This window comes from Uranotaenia lowii, chromosome 3 (genome assembly GCF_029784155.1).
Source record: "Uranotaenia lowii strain MFRU-FL chromosome 3, ASM2978415v1, whole genome shotgun sequence".
Classification (NCBI taxonomy): Eukaryota; Metazoa; Arthropoda; class Insecta; order Diptera; family Culicidae; genus Uranotaenia; species Uranotaenia lowii.
In genome coordinates this window covers 238,789,510-238,810,170 of record NC_073693.1, presented here as the reverse complement: position 1 = coordinate 238,810,170, position 20,661 = coordinate 238,789,510, and the positions used below count along the sequence as shown (strand labels likewise).

Below are 20,661 nucleotides of genomic sequence, written 5' to 3'. Positions count from 1 at the left end.
AATTTATTTCGTTGCGCAACCGAACGTGTCGTTTTTCATTTTGTAGAATGGAATTTCATGAGAAAATTTATATTATTAGAGTTATGCTGCTTAGTGTAGCATATTCGCAGCATGCGAAGAAAACAGTTATTATCACGCCAGCACCCAATTTTACTTCAGAAGTTAGACTTCCGACTTTCGAACTCACTTCCGACTAAGAAAAGTGAAGTACTTAGTCTCGGAAGTTTGTGTTTTGCTGACATTTTACTAGCGACAATTCTAAATTTTTTATTTGAATCGACGTATTTGGTCCGCAATGTGTTAAAATTGGAAGCGTGTGTAGATTTCCTTTCTAAGATTTCTTCTTGAGCAAAAAGTTGACCACAGCTGGAATTCTTAACAAAATTCGTACAAAGCCTTACAGGGATATCATTTTTTAACAAGTGTAACTTAGAAACAAAAAATCGACTTGGAAAAATGCCACAATTTGGAAGAATTCGATCGATTGTGAAATGTGGTGTGATAATAGAGTAAGGTATAAGGTTCCTTTGAAAAAAAAAATCTTATTAAAGAAGTGTATCATGAATTCCGAATCGGATCTCTAGTACTTTTTTTGATTACCTACAAAAAATACAATACCTACCTAAGATTTAGTTTTTAGGTTATGAAAATCTCAGTTCTGTTAAAATCGTCACTGTTTCGCGTTATTCCTTCTAGATTCTAGCATTCTAGTTCAATCTTTAAAATAATGTCTAAACTTCTAAGTCTCAAATGTATCTTGGATTCTAATTAATCTTTTTACATAAAATTGTATTAATTTGAATCCCGAATTCAAAGTTTCATTCATTTCAATAAAAAGAATGATCTGATTCTGAATTTTGCTTTCGAATTTTTAATCATTCTTAAAGCTTATGGAATAAAATGCACATTTCAATAGAAAAGTCGCAACCCAGTAATAATAACTATAAATATTCATATTTCAAAAGAGATTTCTAAATTAGATCCAGCGCTCAGTTTCTGGTTTACAGTAATATTTGTATTCAGAACTTGAACATTTTTAGCCAGAGAATTCCAAATACATGTTTATAATTAGAAAAAAAGATGAATAACATAAATTTTTGAACATTTGTGACACGTTTTTAAGCAAACCAAAAGATACATGGAAATGAAATTCAAAATTTGAAAAATTGAAAATCAAAAGGTTCTCTACAAAAATTGTAATGCTTCCGTATTCGTTGATCGTAGCAGAAACTGTCATTCGATGTTCAAATTTTATCAGAACGCCGAAGCAAATTTATATTCAAACACTCAACTCGAGAAAAAAAACTCAACTTCATGATCTTAACAGTTAAGACGTAATATGAAGTTTAAAAATACGCTTTTATGCAACTCCGCACTAAAAAATCAACTTTGCAAAACTAACTTTAATTTCAAAAATGCCTTCAAACTTTTTTTAAACAGTGTCGAAAAGTACTTTTTAACACTGTTTTGATTCTAAGAAAAAAACTACTATCTGTTTTTTCCATATTCAACAGATTGATTCTGAAGGGTATTTTGCGGTGTTGCAAAAAACTGTGTATGCAAAACTCGATTTTTTTTCATCACCCGTCGTAATTATCCAACTCGACAAGCCTTGTTGCATAAATGTATGTACGACTCGCGCTGAGAAATCTACTTTTTGCATAAATTGCATAAATAATGTTTTTTATTCAATTTTTATTTTGGAACATTTTCCGAGCCTCCAAAAAAAAAGCTCCATGCTCCCAAAGGCTACATCAGACTTTGAGTGAAAAACTTTAACTGATTTACAAATCTCAACTTGGTTTCAAACTGCCGATGGTGCAGTGCTTTCGTCACGTTGCTATTAATTTATTCTCTATAGTAATTTTTTGAATTTTTTTTAATCCTGATAAAATCTATACCTGACCTAAAATAAAACTTATGTTCTATCTATGTATTCTAGAAAATTAGGCCTTAACTAATATCAAATTTTTCTTTTGTAACACCGCCCCCTCCCCTTCTTCGATTTTCCGGAGATCCAGAAGGGGAGGAATAAATAAAGTTTAAGGTATTTTACCGAAAGTAAATTCTCCGGTATTCAAATAGTTAAAGAGCAAAAGCAAATCTGTAGAAAATGGGAATGGTATTTCAAATTTTCGATTTAAAATTACTGATTTTTCGATTTTGTGCATTATTTTAAGTTTGCATTTTCTTTTATTATCCCTCCTTCGTGATGTTCAAACTCCTAGTGATAAAAGAAAGATCTCAAATTTGATCCGGCCTTATGAAGATTTTCAAGATTTTTACGCATTGCCAATAATGATACCAAATAAGCGTACTTTTTACTAGTATCAAGATTTGATTTTTGGATGTACAAAAATGGCGTATTTAATGACAAAATAACATGAGCTTTTAATAAAAAAAAGGAATGCTGTTTCACAAAATATAGGCATATAAAATGTCTTATGGAAACAATTTTTTGTGTCTTTTTTTGTTTCTATCAGGGTCGTTTTACCATCTTTATGGGATTCGCGACTTCATACTAACGTTCCAGTTTCAGGACAGATTTTGAAAATTTATCCGGTACAACTGTGGTCGATGTTTACTCTTGGACTCGAACTCGTGGATATCGGCTCAGGAGGCAACGGACTTGCTAACTGAGCTATATCACAAGCCCTTTTATGTGTCTGATTTTTGTTTGTGTTCAACTTTCGGCAATTTTTCTTAATTGCGAGCATAAACAGCCTACGAAAAATATTTACCATTAATGATGTCATCAGAAATTATTTTGAAATAAGTCATGACTTTTTTTCAATTTTGTGTTTCGAGACAATGAAATTTAAAAATTGAATTTTCTAATGTTTTTCCAATAATTTTTTTGAAAAAAAAAAATACATTGTCATCTAATTTAAAAACCAGTTCACCAAACTAAAGCACATAGAGGACTTATATTCGGTTGTCACGCTTCTACTTTTAGAAAAACATAAATTTCTCAAACGGAATTTCCTGTTTCAAACACGAATATCATAAACTCACTTTGAAATTACCCAAATTAACCTTTCGTTAACCTTTCGTAACCATCCCCTCTACACTTCCACTAAAAATAACAATCATTAATCCCTCTCGATGAATCCACCTGTTTGACTAACCGATAGCATATCATTAATGTACTCGTAGGTTAATCAATTCTCTTTCCAACAACCAAAAACAGAAAAACAAAACATCAGTCATGCATACCTTTATAGTATCCTACACTATCACAAAACTCCCTGTATGAAAACAGATTTGAAGTTAAAAAAAAAAATCACAAAACAACCTAAAGTTGTGCATGTAAAAAAACAGAATAACAAAGTATTGACATGAAAGTAAAAAAAAGTAATAGATCGAAACTATCGCAGATATTCGCAGAAATAAAAGCTAAACAAAACAAGCCAATTGTTGTTTTGAACCAATTAAAATTAAACGAAAAAAAAATACCAATAACTTGTGTAGTGTATAAAATAGTAATGAACGAAATAACAAAATATCACTCTGATGGTGATGTGGAGGAATAAAATCCAAAACAACAGAAAAAAAAAAACATTTTGTAGTAGCAGTAGCTGTAGAATGCAAATGTGATGTAACAAGTAGTATTAAAACCGTTGCGCGTAATTGTGGTAGCAATTCAAAAACACACACGTACACAAACAAACAAACAAACACTCAAACATACACACTGAAAAACAAACATATTTTTAAAGCAAATAATGTACTTTGTAGATATTAGTGAAACCACTGGTTGCCGATTGAATAAAAAAAAACAAACAAGTAGATTACAAATAAGCGAATAAACACACCTAAACATGAATAGCGCTCTCCCTTTTTCTATCTTTAGATTATCTTTAAGCCTTAGTTTATAGTTTGTAACCTACTATTACTGATTGCAATGAGATTATTTTTTTTTAACTATCCTCTTTTTAGTTGTAGTGCTTTGATAAACAACATACAAACAAAACGTATCGAAAAATGACACATTAATTTGATTAATGGTAGATTGCATTAAGATTATCTTTCTAAGTTTCTTTCCCCATTAATTTTAATCTTTTTATCGTAGTTGATGCAGCAAAAGTAATCGTATCGAACAACTCTCTTTGACATTTTGTAAATGGCACCCCGATATTGTTGATACCCAACTTTGTCAAAACCCACTAAAACACCCATAGTGTAATGAAGCCTTTGAACCAGTAACTGTTTAATTTTGTTTTAATCAGCCAATATCTACTTAATGAAAACATAATAATACCGATTGGAACCAATATATTCGTACCGGAAATATTAATTACAATAACAACAACAACCGCAAACAGCAACAAGATTAAGACAAGAAATCAATGAACAAAAAAAACAATAATTACAGGAACTAAATATTCACACGAACCATGTTTGAAGTTGAAAAATAAAGCATTAGTAGTTTAAACGGAAACTAAAATAAACCGTCGTAGTTAGTTGTTTTCTTTCGCTTTTTTCGTATTTTACCTGTCACCTTTTTGGAATAACCCAAACAAACTTTTTCCATTTTTCACCAAGCAATAATTGAAAAGAAAAATCACCCACTCCTTTCATTTTGTGTACCATATACTAGCAAATTTTCATTTTGTATTTGATTAGAACAACGAAAACTCTTAAGGTTTTCGGCACCGTAAATCTCGTTTTAGATAGTATGAAAAAAAAAAACAAAAAAAAACTGAAACTAAGCCCTTTCTAGAAGCTCCCAAAGCCAAGTCGTGTACTCTGTACTCTTCATCTCTCGTAGTTCGCAAACGTTTTTTGTTTCTGTAAAAATATAGTGTGTGATCATGTAAGTATTGCAATCGTTATTTATTTAGTGTTTAGTGTTTAGATTTTAGATTAGTTTTTCGTTTGTCTGAGCATTGCGTTAGTTGGCACTGAGGTGTAATTTTACTATGACAATTAAAAGTCTTAGAAAACTTAAACGTCAGAAACCGAAAGTTAGAAACTGCCAACACATTGCCAACTAGTTGCACTTTCCATAGTTGATATAAAAAGTTAGTTTAAACAATTTGCATTCATCACTAACTTGTTTTTTTTTTCTCTACAGAACTAACCCATTTGTTTCTTTTTGATATTTATCAATAGGCAATGAATGCACGATTGCATGTCCAAATGTTATTGTTAGGTTTTTTTCCAAACTTTTTGTTCAAATAACCAACGACTCGTCTTATCGTTCTATAATTTTTTAAATTTAAAAAAAAAAGTTCTTAGGCCTTAATCTTCAGAATTGTTTAACCGAAACATCTTCCCTCTCATTAGTATCCCATACGGTGCAGGATCTGGTGTTCATCTGGAACATGACCGATCCGCTGGTGGTTAATCCGGAAATTGAGCTGCCGCAGCTGGACATCAGTAACAACTACACGACCGATTGTACGATCGAATACTCGACTGGGAATTTCACCTGTTTGGCGGTGGTTTTTAATCTGAGGCGGCGCCTAGGCTATCATCTGTTCCACACGTACATTCCGTCGGCGCTGATTGTGGTGATGTCCTGGATCTCGTTCTGGATCAAACCGGAAGCGATTCCGGCACGGGTTACGCTCGGAGTGACTTCGCTGCTCACGTTAGGTAAGATTTGCAGTACAAAACACTGTTTTTTATCAATTAAATCATTATTTTGATTTCTGATTAATGACGACCGTTAAAATCATTCAACGGCTTCCATAATGGTTGTTGATAATCGAAGAATAACTGCCCCAATATCGACTGTACAATGTAAAAATTAAAAAAAAAAACACGTGTGAAATTGAATCGCTCTGTTATCGATAGCCATGGCCAGAATGATCGAATTAGAGTACAACCTGCCGTCACCCAGAGACTTATGATCCCTTAAAAATTGAAATGTCTGTTGTATGATCACATGGAGAGCACAAAATATTTTGTATTATTTTTGGTGGCTCTGTGTGTGTTTAATGCAGTTCTGAGAGTTCTGCTTAAACTTGAAGGAGTGTTTTAAAAAAGTGTTGAAAGTTTTGCTACAGCTTAAATAAGCCATTTTGGGCAAATAAGGGCATAACGATCTACAATATACAGTATGACTTATGAAAAATATCTGTTATCAAGGTACTTGTACATATGATTTAAAAGCTTATGTATTCATTCTGGCATGTAGACAATCATTCCAAGAAACAATAACTCGAAATGTGCACGCACTTTCATTCTTCATTACTCTCTCCAGGCGAGATCTGAATCGGGAGTATACTTACCTCTTGCGGATCTCATGCCTCAGAAATGATAGCCTTTAGAGAATAGACACTTTAGTAAGAGGATCCACAGGCCTTCGCTTGGACATTAACCCATATCAAAGATTCGAGCGATTCAAATCCGGACTGCTCGGAAGCCAAAAATCCTTCAGTTAAATCTTCATATTCTCCTCCAGTCAGGTTTGGTCCATTTTAAGGTATGCCATAGGCCATCCATGGAAACGACGGTCGCGGGCTCATCGAAATTTTTCCAAATCCGCGGATGTACCTGATTCTTGAAAATGTGCATGTAGACTCTAGTATTAATTTACTCGCTTTTATGAAAACAGGAGACAATTTGAATTTCACATTATCTTGAACATCCTTAGCCTTCATGGGTGAAGGGTGAAATACACCGATCCGTACGGGAATTGGACACCGGATCAATCGAAATAAGTTTCTCGTCTGAGAACAAGACGATTAGCTGCTTCATTTTTCAATTTAGACAGATATCGCTTCGAGCGCTCAAGTCGCAGTGCTTTGATTCGTTCTGTTATCAAATGGCTACTTGCTTTTGCCTTAGATGATGCTTATTAGCCATCTTTGACCAGTCGTTGCATGGAAGAATTTGAGATATTCGCTTCCTCAGCCAGTCTCCGGATTAATCTTATTGGATTCCGCTTCACTTTCATCTTGACCAGTTTTATCACTTTTACGTTGCGTGCAGACCGTCGCCTTCAATTTTCTGGCTTCCATGGACAAATTCCTTCAAGAAGAGAATTTTTCACATGGTAAAAGGTAGCTATATGGCATACTACAGTAGACTGAGTCGATTTGGGGTCATTTTTGCAATTCTTAAACCCTGGTCTTCGTTTGAATTCAAAACGTATCTAGATTTTTTGCAGAATTTTTGATTAACGCTTACATGAGAAATTTAAATTTTGAGGTTTTTAAGGGATGATTGAATATTTTGTACCTACTGAAAAATCACAATCATTTTTGTTTCTTCTGGTGGTACCGAGCCTGGTTTATATGCCAATTTTTAAATTCTTTAAAGGAAATTTCCCGCTGGACAACTTTGTCGGAGACCCTAACTATCTTATTATCAAAAAAGTTATTAACTGTTTAACAGGGATACTCAAAAATCACCAAAAACAACCCAAAACAGACAGCTAAAAAGTGTTCGCATTTTTTGGGTCATGCTGTACACACTGCACTGTAATGGTCCAGGACGGGAATTTAGTGGGACAAAATGAATAACGAAGGAACTACCGTCAACTTGGATGTCATGCAACACTTATGCATCAAAACAAAAGTTTCAATGATAATGGGACATCACATTGACGTAGACAGAAAAATTATTGGTTTGATCTGTACTTTTTGATAACTCAAAACATGTGTTTATCACCTTACCCAGAGAAAGGAATAACTTGTAACAAATTTTATCTTTTTTTTAACACGATTTTATTTTTGACGTTTTTTAACGATTTTCTCGAAATAAGGCGATTTTCTACAATGTCGAAAACGAGTCCTAGACATTGCTGCTGCTTTCCAAGCCACTCCTGGCCAATTGGTACAGATATAGCCAGTGATGCCAACTGTTTTTTCAGAAAAGTCTGGAAGATTTTGAAAAAAATGTCTGGAAAAGTCTGGATGGCTAACTTTACAGGTGACGACCTTTTTTTTGGTCGCCAGATAGCAATATTGTAGTCTAGAGATCAATACTCATTACTTGAAAATAATCAATTTCTGAGTCTATGTGTCTAAGCTTATACCCATACAGCTGTAAAAATAACGTCTGTATTCTGCTTCACAGTAAATTCAGTCTTGCCGATATATGAGCTGTTGGATTTCAATAGTTTTTTTTATTAAAACGTTGAGCTTATAGAAATTTCTGGACAAATCTGGATATTTTATGAAAAGTCTGGACCAGACAACATGACACATAAAAATCTGGAAGATTCCAGAAAAATCTGGAAGGTTGGCAACGCTGGATATAGCTTCCCGACTTAGGGCAGAAACACAGTGCACGCGAGCGATTTTCGAATGAACCTGAAATGAATTTCGCGCGAACATTTTTCAGGATCGTTCACAGTGCACGCGACGAACGCGATGCGATTTACACTGAGGAAAAATTAATTTGATAGGAAAGGAAAGGATATTTATATAAATCAATTTATAGGAAATTGGATAATTTTTAAGAGGTTAGTTTTTATTTAAATCATTATAAAATAGTTCGAAAGAGACATTCAATTAAAATTTTCAACAGCGTCATAAAACCATCGGGGTTTTCATCAATATCATCAATATGAGCAGACTTTCACTGACGTCAAATTATGTTGACCAGACATCTATCGAACATCTTCCAAGTGTCGGCACCAGTACAGCAAAAAGGATTGGCGATTGCTGAGGTGATAGCCGACGCGCGAAAAATCTTGATTTCAAATGCATCGATAATATAAACAGCTAACTAGAATGATAAAATAAATAATAAAATATATTCCGATGCAATTCAAATCCACGCACGTGACTTGCAGAATAAGCACCAAAGATACAATTTCAAAAGCATTTTAATGTAAGATAACTTTGTGTTAGAGTCATATTTATCATTTAATTTTATCGTTATCCTTGCTCATCAAGGCCGGATTAAAGGGGGGGGCCAAAGGGGCAATTGCCCCGGGCCTCCCGGCTCAGGGGCCCCCCCGAGGGAAAAAAAAGTTTTAACATTACTTTAATCATACTTCTTCAATTTCTTCAAACCTATAAAAAAAATCAAAACTAGAAAATCGGAATGAAAACTTGAATCACTAAAGGGGACCCCGTGAAATAATATCTAAAATAGCATTTCTCTTACATAAGTTAAGGGGGCCCTTAGAGTACGCAGTGAAAGAGTTCTCCCGCATTTTGCGGGCTGAGAATATCAATATCTTGGTAATGAATTTTAAAAATTTTCAACCCAAAATAAGAACAACAAAAAAAAAATGTAAACCGAATTCGAACAAATGGAAAAAAATTAAGAAGAATATGTGACAAAACAGCTCAATTTTAATTGTTTTAGTTATCGAAACATGTCAGTTGGAATATTCTGTACGAAACAGGTAAAATAAAGAAAAACATCTCCTCATTTTCATTACATACAAACGTCAATCTTTTTCCAGATTCAATTCATTGAGATTTTCAAGTCGTGTGTTGTTTCTTTAGCTACAGAAGTTCAGTTTCATGGTTTTTCAGAAGTTTGAGAACTTGAGATCTTTGATTTGGTACTAAACTCATTTGGATTCTTTATTTGACTGTTTTCAATGATATTTGATTCTGTGTGAAATTCAAATTTGGTGGGATTTCTGCTTCGGCTCTAACTGTAACTCTAGAATTTGAATTTCATTATTTTATTTATTTTTTTTTAATTTTGTATTCTATGTTTCAAATCTTCATGATGTTTCCCAATTGTCATTGGGTAAATATTTCTCGATGAAGCAGACGATCAATGATGAAATGAAAATCATTTAAAATTATCTATTCGATCATTTTTTTCTAAATCAGAAAATTTTATTTGGTGTATTAAAGAAATGAGAATTTAATTTTGCATTTTGTAGCTCAAATCAGAGCTTCATTTTTGAGAAATTTCTAAACTCTTTGGCAATGTTAGCACGTGATTTATTAACAGGTTTTATTTGAAGATACCAGAAACTATCTTCTACGCAGACAACATGGCAATTTGTAGACAGTATTCTGAACTCATCTCCAGTTCTTTTACGCGTTTAAAATGTTTTGTTTTCTCTGGGATAACATTTGAAAAAAAAATCTAACCATAGGGGCCCCCCGAGAAAAATTGCCCCGGGCCCCCTATGGCTTAATCCGGCCCTGTTGCTCATGTTACAAAGTTTACTTTTTTTTTTTGGATTCAATAAGGAAAATTTCAATTACCTTCCTCATAAGTGAATGAACAAAGTTAAAATCACGTTCTTAAATTATTAAATTAATTTTTGATCGTGCGAGACCTAATGACCACGCAATTTTCTCAGCGGAATCTCCAAAGGTTTCAAATAAGTAGAGAAAAAAAAGAAGATAAAATAAATTCACAATGTTTAATTTTTTCTCCGAAGTAATGTAGTTTAACAGCACAAAGAGCATTCACCATTTCAAATGCATCGCAAAATGCTACGAATTCCTCTTGAGAAATTGCTAGTCACTATTTCGTCCATATACTGGACAATCGACAGGTATATGCTGAAAAAACTTCGTCATAGTTGAAATTGATCTCTGCTTCGAATTTATTTAAAAAGTAAGTCATTTAAAAAGTTAGTCGGAGAAAATCGCGATATATTTTCAAATAAAACTGCCGAGAAATAATTTCAGTGCATGTTCATATGAAGTTTGGGTGAACCAAAACAAAGTATTCACGCGACTGCTGCGACGGTTAATTTTCGAAATGGTATTTCGCTTGCACTGTGAACGGTCTCCCAGTTTTCAACGTGTTCAAATGAGGAGCGATTCTTCGCGCGAATCGCTCGCGTGCACTGTGTTTCTGCCCTTAGTCATGGACCGGAATGGCCAATCGAAGACTCTACGGAAGTTCCGGAACAACCGTAGCAGGAAACACTATCCAAAACAAATCATTGAGCTTCCTGATTTCACTGAGATCACTTAAGAATGTTCAACAAGACTGGAAATGATCGATTTAGGACACTTCACTTGAATCGAGCGATGATTAAAAAAAAGAATCCAGTGTATAAAAGTTCGTAGTATTTGACAAATGTGTGATGCCATAAAGGCCATAAAAACACCAGTTGCAGTAGTTTTTGGTTTTGTTCGAACTAAATTTTACATCTTTTCTGTCGCTAAAGGTGTTAAACGAAAAACAAATCATAAGGGTACAATAAGTTTTTTTATGCGGTTTGGTTTTGCTCAGTTTTCTAACACAGTTTATTGCTATGCACCCAAAATAATTTTGAAATTATTTCTACGGTATTTTTCACGTAAAGTAAGATTTTGTTGCAGAATATCGATTCTACGTGAGTCTGTAGTAGCCACAGTGAATCAAGGACGCGATGGTGATAACTACTTTACTTCCACATAACTTACTCGTGAATTTCACGTAAAGTCTAGGTGGACTCCTGTAAACCGGTATCGTTGAATTTTTCTCAAACGTGTCCTCACGCACACAACAAACATTAGTATCGGGTATGAAATAAAGTTGGCTGTGCCATGTTGGAGGATTGCATATCTGGGGGGTATCCGTTTTCCGCGTAAACAAGGTTAGTATTTGTCATCTTTCAAACAGAATCTGAGCCATTTTTGCCCAGATAATAATGACGGTTCTTGATTACAGAGACAAAGTATCGAATCCATCGACCGGGGTGAAGATGAAAAGTAGAGCATCACCAATTTTCTCACTACGGAAACGTCTTCAGCAACCACTTCAGATTCAACGGATGGCAAATCGACAACCAACATTTATTGATTGGTATCGTATCGACCGAACCGCAAGAAAAACATCCCTTTCAGTAGCAACAGCAGCAGTTTCGGCAAAAGTTTGCCCTGGCGCAACAGCAGGAAAATCCGGTAAGCAGCCGATTTGCTTTGACTTAAATTGGAATGTTATCAATATTTTTTTTTTCCTTCACTAACAGCGATAATTGCAATCACGGAACTCAGCCAAAGACGACTGCCGACTCACTGCAGTCAGCACGAGATAGCTTCGCAGGGCGAGATCCCGCAGCTGCCCCACCAGAGTCGGCTCCAGTCGCCCTTTACCAGCCGGCGGAATCCTTCCTAGATTTTTAACTCCATCGAGGCTTTCTGGGTTCTGCATTCTTCGCCGCCCAGTTGCCTGATTCCGACATGCGCCAGACTATGGAATGTCCGTGGAAAAAACATACGTCGAGGTCCAAAAGGAGTTTTTTTTTGTGAAATGATTGAGAAACACAAGCAATCGAGTGTTTTTTCCCTCAAGGCGTAGTTTGAGGTAAGTTTTAAAGTTAGCATAAATTTCAGTCTTAAGTCTAAAATCTCCTTTATTCATTTCAGGTCGGAGCGAAATTGGAACGGCGGAATAACATAACGAAAGCGTCAGTCATCTAGCTGGGAAAACCTGGGTCATCACCAGTACAAATCTAGAAATTGAGGGTAAGTAATTGAAGTAGGATATTTTTTTTCACTAGTTGCAAAACATCCGCATTCCGAACAACATTCTTCGGCTCATGTATCTGTTAGTTTTTTTTTTATTAATGTTCAGTTTAAAATTACATTTAAAAAGTAACACTAATTGTTAGGTACCAAAAATGATAAAAAATGATCAAAAGTGCACCCTAATTGAATTAATCAAAATGCATTCTTTTTCAACAAACGTTTTATTGCTAAGCATTTGTTCTTACTGTTGGTACAGGATTTAATCAGATTTTAAGTTGAATTTTTGATACTGTTGAAAGCTTTAATAAAGTGTAAAAAAAAGATTATGAATATTGGCTTCAAAAGTTTGGTTCTAAATTTTTGGGTGATAAATTTGAATTACCAACATTTGCATTTGGGATTCAACTTATCAGGAAATAATTTTTTCAATAGTGGACCGTATGATTTAAATTAAGTAAAGATTGATTTCTAACAATATCTGCTTTTATTAAAGTCTGTGATAAAGTTAAAGTTAGTAAAAATGTCTTTGATGAAAGTATACCTCTTCACGTTTCTAATTATGTTGGGCCTGATTCTTATTTATTGTTTTGGATTTTGTTAACCCATTGCTGGTAATATGAATCTCAATTTCAATGTACGTAGTTAATAATTAAATGAAATTTATTTTCATTATTATTTCGGAATCTGATTCTTAATTTTTTTAATGGATTGAGGACGGATAACTACATGCCTTAGAAGCTTTGTCAAACAGTTAAAAAAATGTTCACTTATTTTCCGTTTGTCGTTCATTTGTCACCAATAAATTATTGGCAAAAATTCTTTCACGACATTCATTCATTGAAATTATACATTTTCGAAACGCATGCAACTCCAGATCGCTTCGCATGTTACCTATTATTATGACTTCAGCGATAGATTGAATATTCATTTAAATTTCATTTCCAGTTTTTTTTTTAACTTTTTCCGTAAAATAAATAAGACTGATAGATTTTATTTTTTTCTGTTTTTCAGGAGACTTCCAGCTTCAAGTTCAATATCATCCAACGCCCAATGCTGTTTATTCATAGTTTAATAGTTAAGATTGTTGAACCATTTTAAAGTTATATTTGTTCGAAGCCGAATAATTAATCTGATCTCGGAGTCATGATACAATTAATGGTCATCATTATATTTAGCTTTAGGTACAATAATTATTGCTATAGTTCAATGTATCACAGTTTCTCTTCTTGTGTCCAAATTTAGTCATAAGTTTTTTTTTAAATTAGTTCAGCTAAATATGAAGGGTAATTGAATATTGCATTACACTCCTATTTCAAATCATAAGGTTGGATGCCAACCTATAGAATCAAGTAATTATCAAATTGTGTAAAAAAATTGTTGGAGTACTGCAAACTTAATTTATATGTTATCAGTTTACGAAAGTGTTTGTTATGTGTTTTAAAATAAATACTTATAATGGATGATTCTGTTTTTATTTTCTTTGCAGATTTATAAAACTATGAAAGGCGGAACGTGACGTAGGATGACTCAAAGTATTTGCTTCGTCTGACTTCAGAGCGCGTAACAGATGAAATACGTCAGAGGTGACATTTTGTTCTGGAGCCCATCCTGAATTCAGATGAAGCAAATGTTTTGAGCCATCACGCAACACGCGCCGTGCGGTTTATTCCCCATTATAATCCAATAAGGTCAATTTAATTTCAATTTTTAGTGGGTTTCATATTACGGACACTTTAGCTTTTATCTTTATAAAGCGTCCCATTCATTATAAAAACACGTAGATTTCAATAATCAAACAATTAACTTTCACTTACATTGATAGTTGCATTCACTCAAAATTCACGTAAATGTGATATGAAGCTCTTCCTCCACCAATACATTCACAAAATGATCCACTTGTTTTCTTCGTAGAATCTACGTGAAAATTGATTGGATAAAAATTATGTAGTTTTTCACGTAGCAACGACGTGCAAATTATTTTGGGTGTGGGTACGGTTCTTCTAAACGGAACCCGCGAATCAACACGTTTTTTTAGCGAAAACATTCCTCGTAAAAAAAAACCTTAGTGTACTGCCTGCATTGAGGGGTAAAAATTACTACAAAAAATTCTACTACCTGAAATCATAAAAACAAATGTTCAGATTTAATGTTGAAAATCGTGTGATTCAACACAACTATATTCCAACGCATGGAAACGAGATTTACAAGGCGTCGCTTTAATGAGCATTCAGTTGCATTTCATGATCGAATTATAAAAACATTTATTGAAAAAATTGATTATTCCAAAAATGTTTTTTACCACAGTGTTGGTGTAGAGTAGAGTAAGGTAGCTAGAATTTTTTCAGCACCTATACGGGCAGGATAAATCCTGGCAATTTTATCTGAAAACCTGGCAAAATCCGGGCATTTGTTTCGAAATTATTGATAAAAATCCGGGCAAATTTGTTCAAAACTAAGGAATTACTCCACAAAAATCAATTAAAAAAAATTTGCAATTTTTTTTTCCATCAAAACTCATCAGTTTATTTAATATCGTATTTTGAGGTTCGAGGTTAATCTTTCGAGACTATTTTTATAAAATTGCTCAGAAAATTTCGATTTGGACGCATAAATTAAAAAAAAGTGCACATAATTGGTTTTTTTTTGTTTGATTCGGCAGATAAAGTGAATAAATCCGGGCTGTTTTCAATGAAATCTGGGCAACCGGGCCGGACCGGAGCGTCATCACCATGAACAAATTTTGAAACAAAAGAATTTGAATCTCATTTACTAGACCGAAACCTCAGATATGATTGACGGAAATAATTTTCTGCGGTTAAAAACTACTGATTCTGGTCCTTAAAATTCATTTATTTTGTCTCTTGTAGGAAGGATGTGTACATACTACTGAAGTTTCCCAAAAAAAATGCTGATGCTGTTTAATACGGTCTGGTCGAATTTCGACCATTTGTCCACCAGTATAAAAAAAACTCAGGAAATATTTTCAGATGAGATTTTAAGAAAAATGTTCTCCTTCAAAAATTCTCATAAATTACCCAAAACGGTACCATTTTTTAATTTTGGTTTGGCTTTTTTAATTTTTAAATGTTGTTTTTGATTCTCATATTGGTTTTCTTGCTTTCGAGATATGAAAATAAACAAAATTAGGGCCGGTCACAGTGAAGTTTTTAAAAATTGAAACCTTCTTAAATATGCTATGTTTAATTATAAAATTATAATTCAATCAAATCACCCATTAAACGTCACAATATGAAAATACAACTTTTGTGACTGATTGTTTTGTTTTTGAGCATCGGGAAATTCGTAAGAACATGCGGGAAAAATGCGGGGAATCAAAAATTGAAATTGAATGCATTACAAAGCCAATCCGGCATAGGGTACTTCTGCCCATAATGCCCTATCGGGGTAAAACGCCAGCGACTATATTTTGATAAATTTAGGAGATTTGTGAAGTTTTTAGTGGATTCTTTTTACACAAATGTGTTCTTAAAACCAATACCTAGTAGTTTTATAAAAATGGTTACCAGATAATAATTAAAACACGAATAACAATTAAATTAAATTTTGAGGTGGCTATCCATCACTTAAGTTGTAAAAAGTGATAAATGAAATAGGCTTTTACACCAAGATGATTGCTTAAAACATCCTCACCATTGATTTTATTGATAGTTAAAATTATGTATTTGAATTATCAATTGATGAAAAACTGTGGTAAATTGTTGTTTTATGATACACTGAAAACATATTAAATTTCAAATATCCGATCCAAATTCCCCCATGAGTTTATGGACAAATCGCCCTCCTCTCAAGGTGCTGTTCGGTAAAATGTAAACAAAACCGCGTGTTTTATTCTAAATTTTGGAGTGCAGTTTTCCATGAATACATACCGATTATCGGAATGATATATCGATCTTCTTCTTTGCTTAGTCCTAAATCATTATTGGGATGCATAATAATTATAACTTTCGACCGGATTTGAGTAAAAAACATGCACTGGAAATCGAATCGAAAAATTTGGTTGAAAGTGATACAGTTCAAAATGAAGTTTAGAATTTCATAATTTTTCTTTTTTTCACTGAGAAATGTGAACAAACCACTTGTTTAAATGTGTAGATAAACTTGGAAAAAAATAGTTTTTGTGCTTTTTTTCGAATCAAATAACAGAATTAATTTATTTTCACTGTGAATATTGTGTTGTTTTCGAGTCGTTTTGATCCAATGTTTTGGAGCATCATTTGCCTACACTCTAATTCTCCGTGACTCAGATTTGAAGGAAAACAATTCAAAATGCGCCAAAACTGGGAAAACTCAAATTTTGATTAGAGCGGCATAACTCAGAAATGAATTTTAGGGGTTTTCGCGAATTTTGAGTTGTTTTTGTTCAGGAATGTTTTGAGCTCGTCTGAAAGAATCTGAATCATAACAACTCAGAATTTTATCAAATTTTGATACGCTTTCGAAAGGAACTGTGTATTTTTGAAGAAATATACTGAAATTTCGAATAAAAGAAAAACAAAACAAATGTCTGAAAGTACGTTTATTTATCATCATACTGTTTCACCGAAGTTAGTGAATGGAAACAATTTTCTTCGGTACTGTTATCACGACTGTACCGTGAATCCTGACTTACCTTCCGGTAGTACCGATCCTGGCTGTTCTTCCGATGGTTACCGATAAGATTGCCCCGATCACCACCTTCTCCTCGACCACACCAACTTCTGTCGCCGGCACTCCCGTCGTAGGCGTCTCGCTCCATACTATTTCTGGGAAAATGTTTGAGGATTGTGAGCTGTCACGACTTCGGCTTCCTCCTCCTCGACTGCCTGCCCCGGGAGGCAAGGGAGCTGTGTTGTCACTGCCATCTTTCTGCTTCCAGTTGAGATTTGTGTCCGGCCATCAAAGCTGAAGTTTCCTAGAGGAAAAGATAAATTTGTTACTTTTTTTTTTTATTAGAATTCACACAATTATTATCTGAATTTTGAATAAAGATACTGTAAATTATCTATAACAGCATCCGTAAAGCAATTGAAAGTTGTACTTACCATTTTTTTTCATCACCTGCACCCGACCGTCGCATCCAAACAATCATATTGTTTTTTGAACCTCTCTGAGTTGTTTTCATCTATTTTGCACGAAAAAGTGTGCGTCTTTGCTAAGTCCCAGGATTTGGAACTCGCTAGATGAAAACAACTCAGAATTTTGAAGGATTTTAATTCAGTTGTTTTTATCTTCATACATGGTGCGATCCCTGAACCGAAATTATTCAGTCTCTGAATAATCTAAAATTACCGTGTACACTGGGGCGTTTAACATCCAATGATTTCAAAGGTTGCTTTTAAAGGCATTTGTAAAAAATCGAATATGTTCATAGTTTTTACAATAAAATTAATATATTTTTTACAGAATATGAGTAGAAGATAGAAATACGAAGCACATGTTGCAATGTATTCGGGTGTTCAGCTTATGGATTCCGCATACTCGGTCATTTCCCTTAGCAGATGCATATTCCCCCGAAATACCCTACCCTGGGTGATGGCAACCTGGTTCTTCTTGCGAGCAAGAATCATTTGATAGAGACGTTTATGGTGTTTTCCTCTCAAATCAGTACAGAGTTGAAAAAGTCAAAATTTCAACCAATGAGGACCCAGAATGATTGTTATGTGCAACCATTCTTCCCTAGCATTTGACATTTAGTTAGGGTCCCTGACAGGCAGTCAAATGTCAGGTTTGCTTGGGGCCAGAGGTGCCAGGTGTCCTGATTTATCAGGATTTGTCCTGATTTTCGAGAGGCCATCCTGATTTTTCAGAAACGCTTAAATTGTCTTGATTTTTGAAAAAATGATCTGAAAAAATGTCCTGATTTGTCCTGGTTTTCAAAAAAAATGTCTAAATATAACTAAAATTATGGTCCAATGATGAGAACATCATACAAAGCGGTAGTCAAATAGTTAAACCGATGGAAATTTTTGGTTAAGATTATACTTAATTGGTGATTTCCGATATAAACTGCAGGCCAGTCAAGGTTCTGGTTGCATCAGTTGCATATTTTGAGGCATATTCAGTACCTACATTTCGCCTTTATTTAAGCAATCTAAACAGAGCTTCATGTTATTTCCATAAATTTAGTCCTAAATTATGAATTTTTATTATCATGAGATGATAACTTAGGCTTTTCAGATCGTTTAAAAAGAGCGAGACATTTTGAGAAAAAAAAGCGTGATATTTTAAAATGTGTGTCTTGATTTCCAGCATACTTGACTTCGTTTGTGGAACTTTTGTAAAACGTTATTTTTAAACTTGAGAGAGAAACCTATCTTTGTTTAATTTCAATAAAAAAAATCACATATAAGACTGACCCTTCAAAGGAGAGCACTTGCATTTTTCGTTGAAAAGTTGTTAAGTTAATAGCTGATTACAATAAAATGCTTCAATTACTGATTTAGAACTTTGCGCCCTCTTGTTTTCTTTCAATAGAAACGAAGAACGTTAAATTCATGTAGTTCTAGTCGCTTAAGCCAAAAGTAAAAATTCTGTATGTATATCGCCTCCACTTGGGCTGTTTTTGTAAGTTTCTCAAAAAAAGTACACCATCCTCAAGATAAAGCATGGATCACTACAAATCTGGACGCATTAAAACGGGTCTATCTCGGAGCTATATAAACGAAATAAAAATGTTTTGTACTTGAAATGTAGGGTTTTTATTGAACTTTAAAGGAAAAATAATAAAAAAAATTATTCCGATGTTGTTTTGATGAATTTTCGAACTTTTGGTTGAGTATCACTCATTATAGTTTGAACACCCTATTCACTGATCTCAGCGGCCATTTTGTTCCACAATCTCTTCATCTCTGTTGCTTCCCGAGTCGTCCTACCATTCTTCTTCATCTTCTGCTTGACAATTGCCCAAAAATTTTTCGATAGAGCGGAATTGAGGGCAGTTGGGTGGGTTGATGTCCTTTTCGACAAAATCCACCCGTTGGCCCAATACCACTGTAGAACCTCCTAGCTATAGTATGAGCCGTTTCAAATAAAGAATTTACAAAAAAAAAAACCTCCTAGCTGTAGTGGCAGCTTGCCAAATCTGGCGAAAACTTAACTAGTCCTTTGTGAGATCTAATGTACGAAAAAAAAAAGTTTTTCAGGCATTCCTCCTTGTAAATTTCGGAGTCCATGGTCTTGTTTTTCACAAAAACCGGAATTTTTCGTCCGCAGCTGCAAATACCTTGCCAGATCAAACACTTTCTTGCAAACTTATCAGCAAAAACGAATTTGAAGTTGCCGGGGACATCACCATGACCAGTGCAGTGCACCACTGCAGTAGCTTTACATAATTTTTGGCCAGAAAGCTGCCCAAAATCCATCTTCACGTACGTTTCGTCATCCATGAGGATGCATTCGTCGAACTTCGTTGGAATCTTCTTGTATAACTTGCGGGCACGTCCTTTGGCTACTAAATTCTGCTTCAATGTCCGGTTTGGTTGCTTACTGGTCCGATAAGATCGTATTCCTTCGCGTAGACGAATTCTGCTGACGGTGCACCGGTCGGCGTTGAATTTCTTGGCAATGTCATAGTCCGACTACCCTGTGTTTTCCTTGATCGTTCTCAACACCTTCAAATGCAGTTTCCGATCCTTAATTCCACTATGACGCTTGGTATGAACCTGCCGATCTATAGTACGCATCTCACGGAAACGTTTGAGAACGCTACACACGGTTGATTTGACCATTTTTAACGATTTCGCGATTTTTGAACCCGACCACGTCGGGTTTTTGACGTGGGTGTTCAAAATTTATTTTCATCTCGCGGCTTCCATCACGTGTAACTGTTTTGAAACAAAACGAATCGTAATGAAATTTTCAGCACTGGTAGAAGAAACATTCCTCTACAATGTGCTGCCAAATCATTCCAGATCCGACAACTAGGAGCACTATGGTAAAATAAATAGTGCGTCCAGATTTGTAGTGATCCATGCTTTAGGTTGATAAATAGGTGTAACATTGCGCTTAACCTCAATCGACACGCAGGGTCAAAAATAGTTATGAAATTTCGAACGATATGTATGGGATTTGGAACAAAATTACAATTTATGGAAAATTGAGGGATCTTATTGCTCCCATTCTTTGAAATAACTTTTTAATTTTAATTTTTATTTTAGTGTGTTTAGTCATTAGTAAAATTAATGTTCAAAAGCTTTCAATATTCTGACTACGAGTCAGTTTTTGTTTGGCAATTTAGCAGTATTTCAGCAAAATATTCGAATTTCGGAAAGCATTTTTTTTTTCAAATGTATGTGTAAAAATATGCTAAAAAAATGAC

The 20,661-nt window shown here is 34.3% G+C and overlaps 3 protein-coding genes across 3 annotated transcripts in view; all 3 read left to right on the top strand.

Moving 5' to 3' along the window:
• LOC129751468 (RNA-binding protein Musashi homolog 1) overlaps positions 1-5,491 on the top strand; it is a 29,646-nt gene extending 24,155 nt beyond the window's left edge. Inside the window, exon 7 of the mRNA XM_055747006.1 lies at positions 5,290-5,491. Within this exon, the coding sequence (XP_055602981.1) occupies positions 5,290-5,350 (61 nt within the window). The 3' untranslated portion in view covers positions 5,351-5,491. The remainder of the gene's footprint in view (positions 1-5,289) is intronic.
• Positions 1-20,661, top strand: part of LOC129753203 (soluble guanylate cyclase 88E-like) — a 300,021-nt gene that overhangs the window by 90,973 nt on the left and 188,387 nt on the right. The gene's annotated exons all lie outside the window — the stretch shown is intronic.
• LOC129751476 (uncharacterized) lies at positions 9,883-12,410 on the top strand. Its single transcript, XM_055747017.1, has 2 exons — positions 9,883-11,777; positions 11,846-12,410. The coding sequence occupies exons 1-2, from the start codon at positions 11,525-11,527 to the stop codon at positions 11,989-11,991; spliced, it is 399 nt and encodes a 132-aa protein (XP_055602992.1). The 5' UTR covers positions 9,883-11,524; the 3' UTR covers positions 11,992-12,410.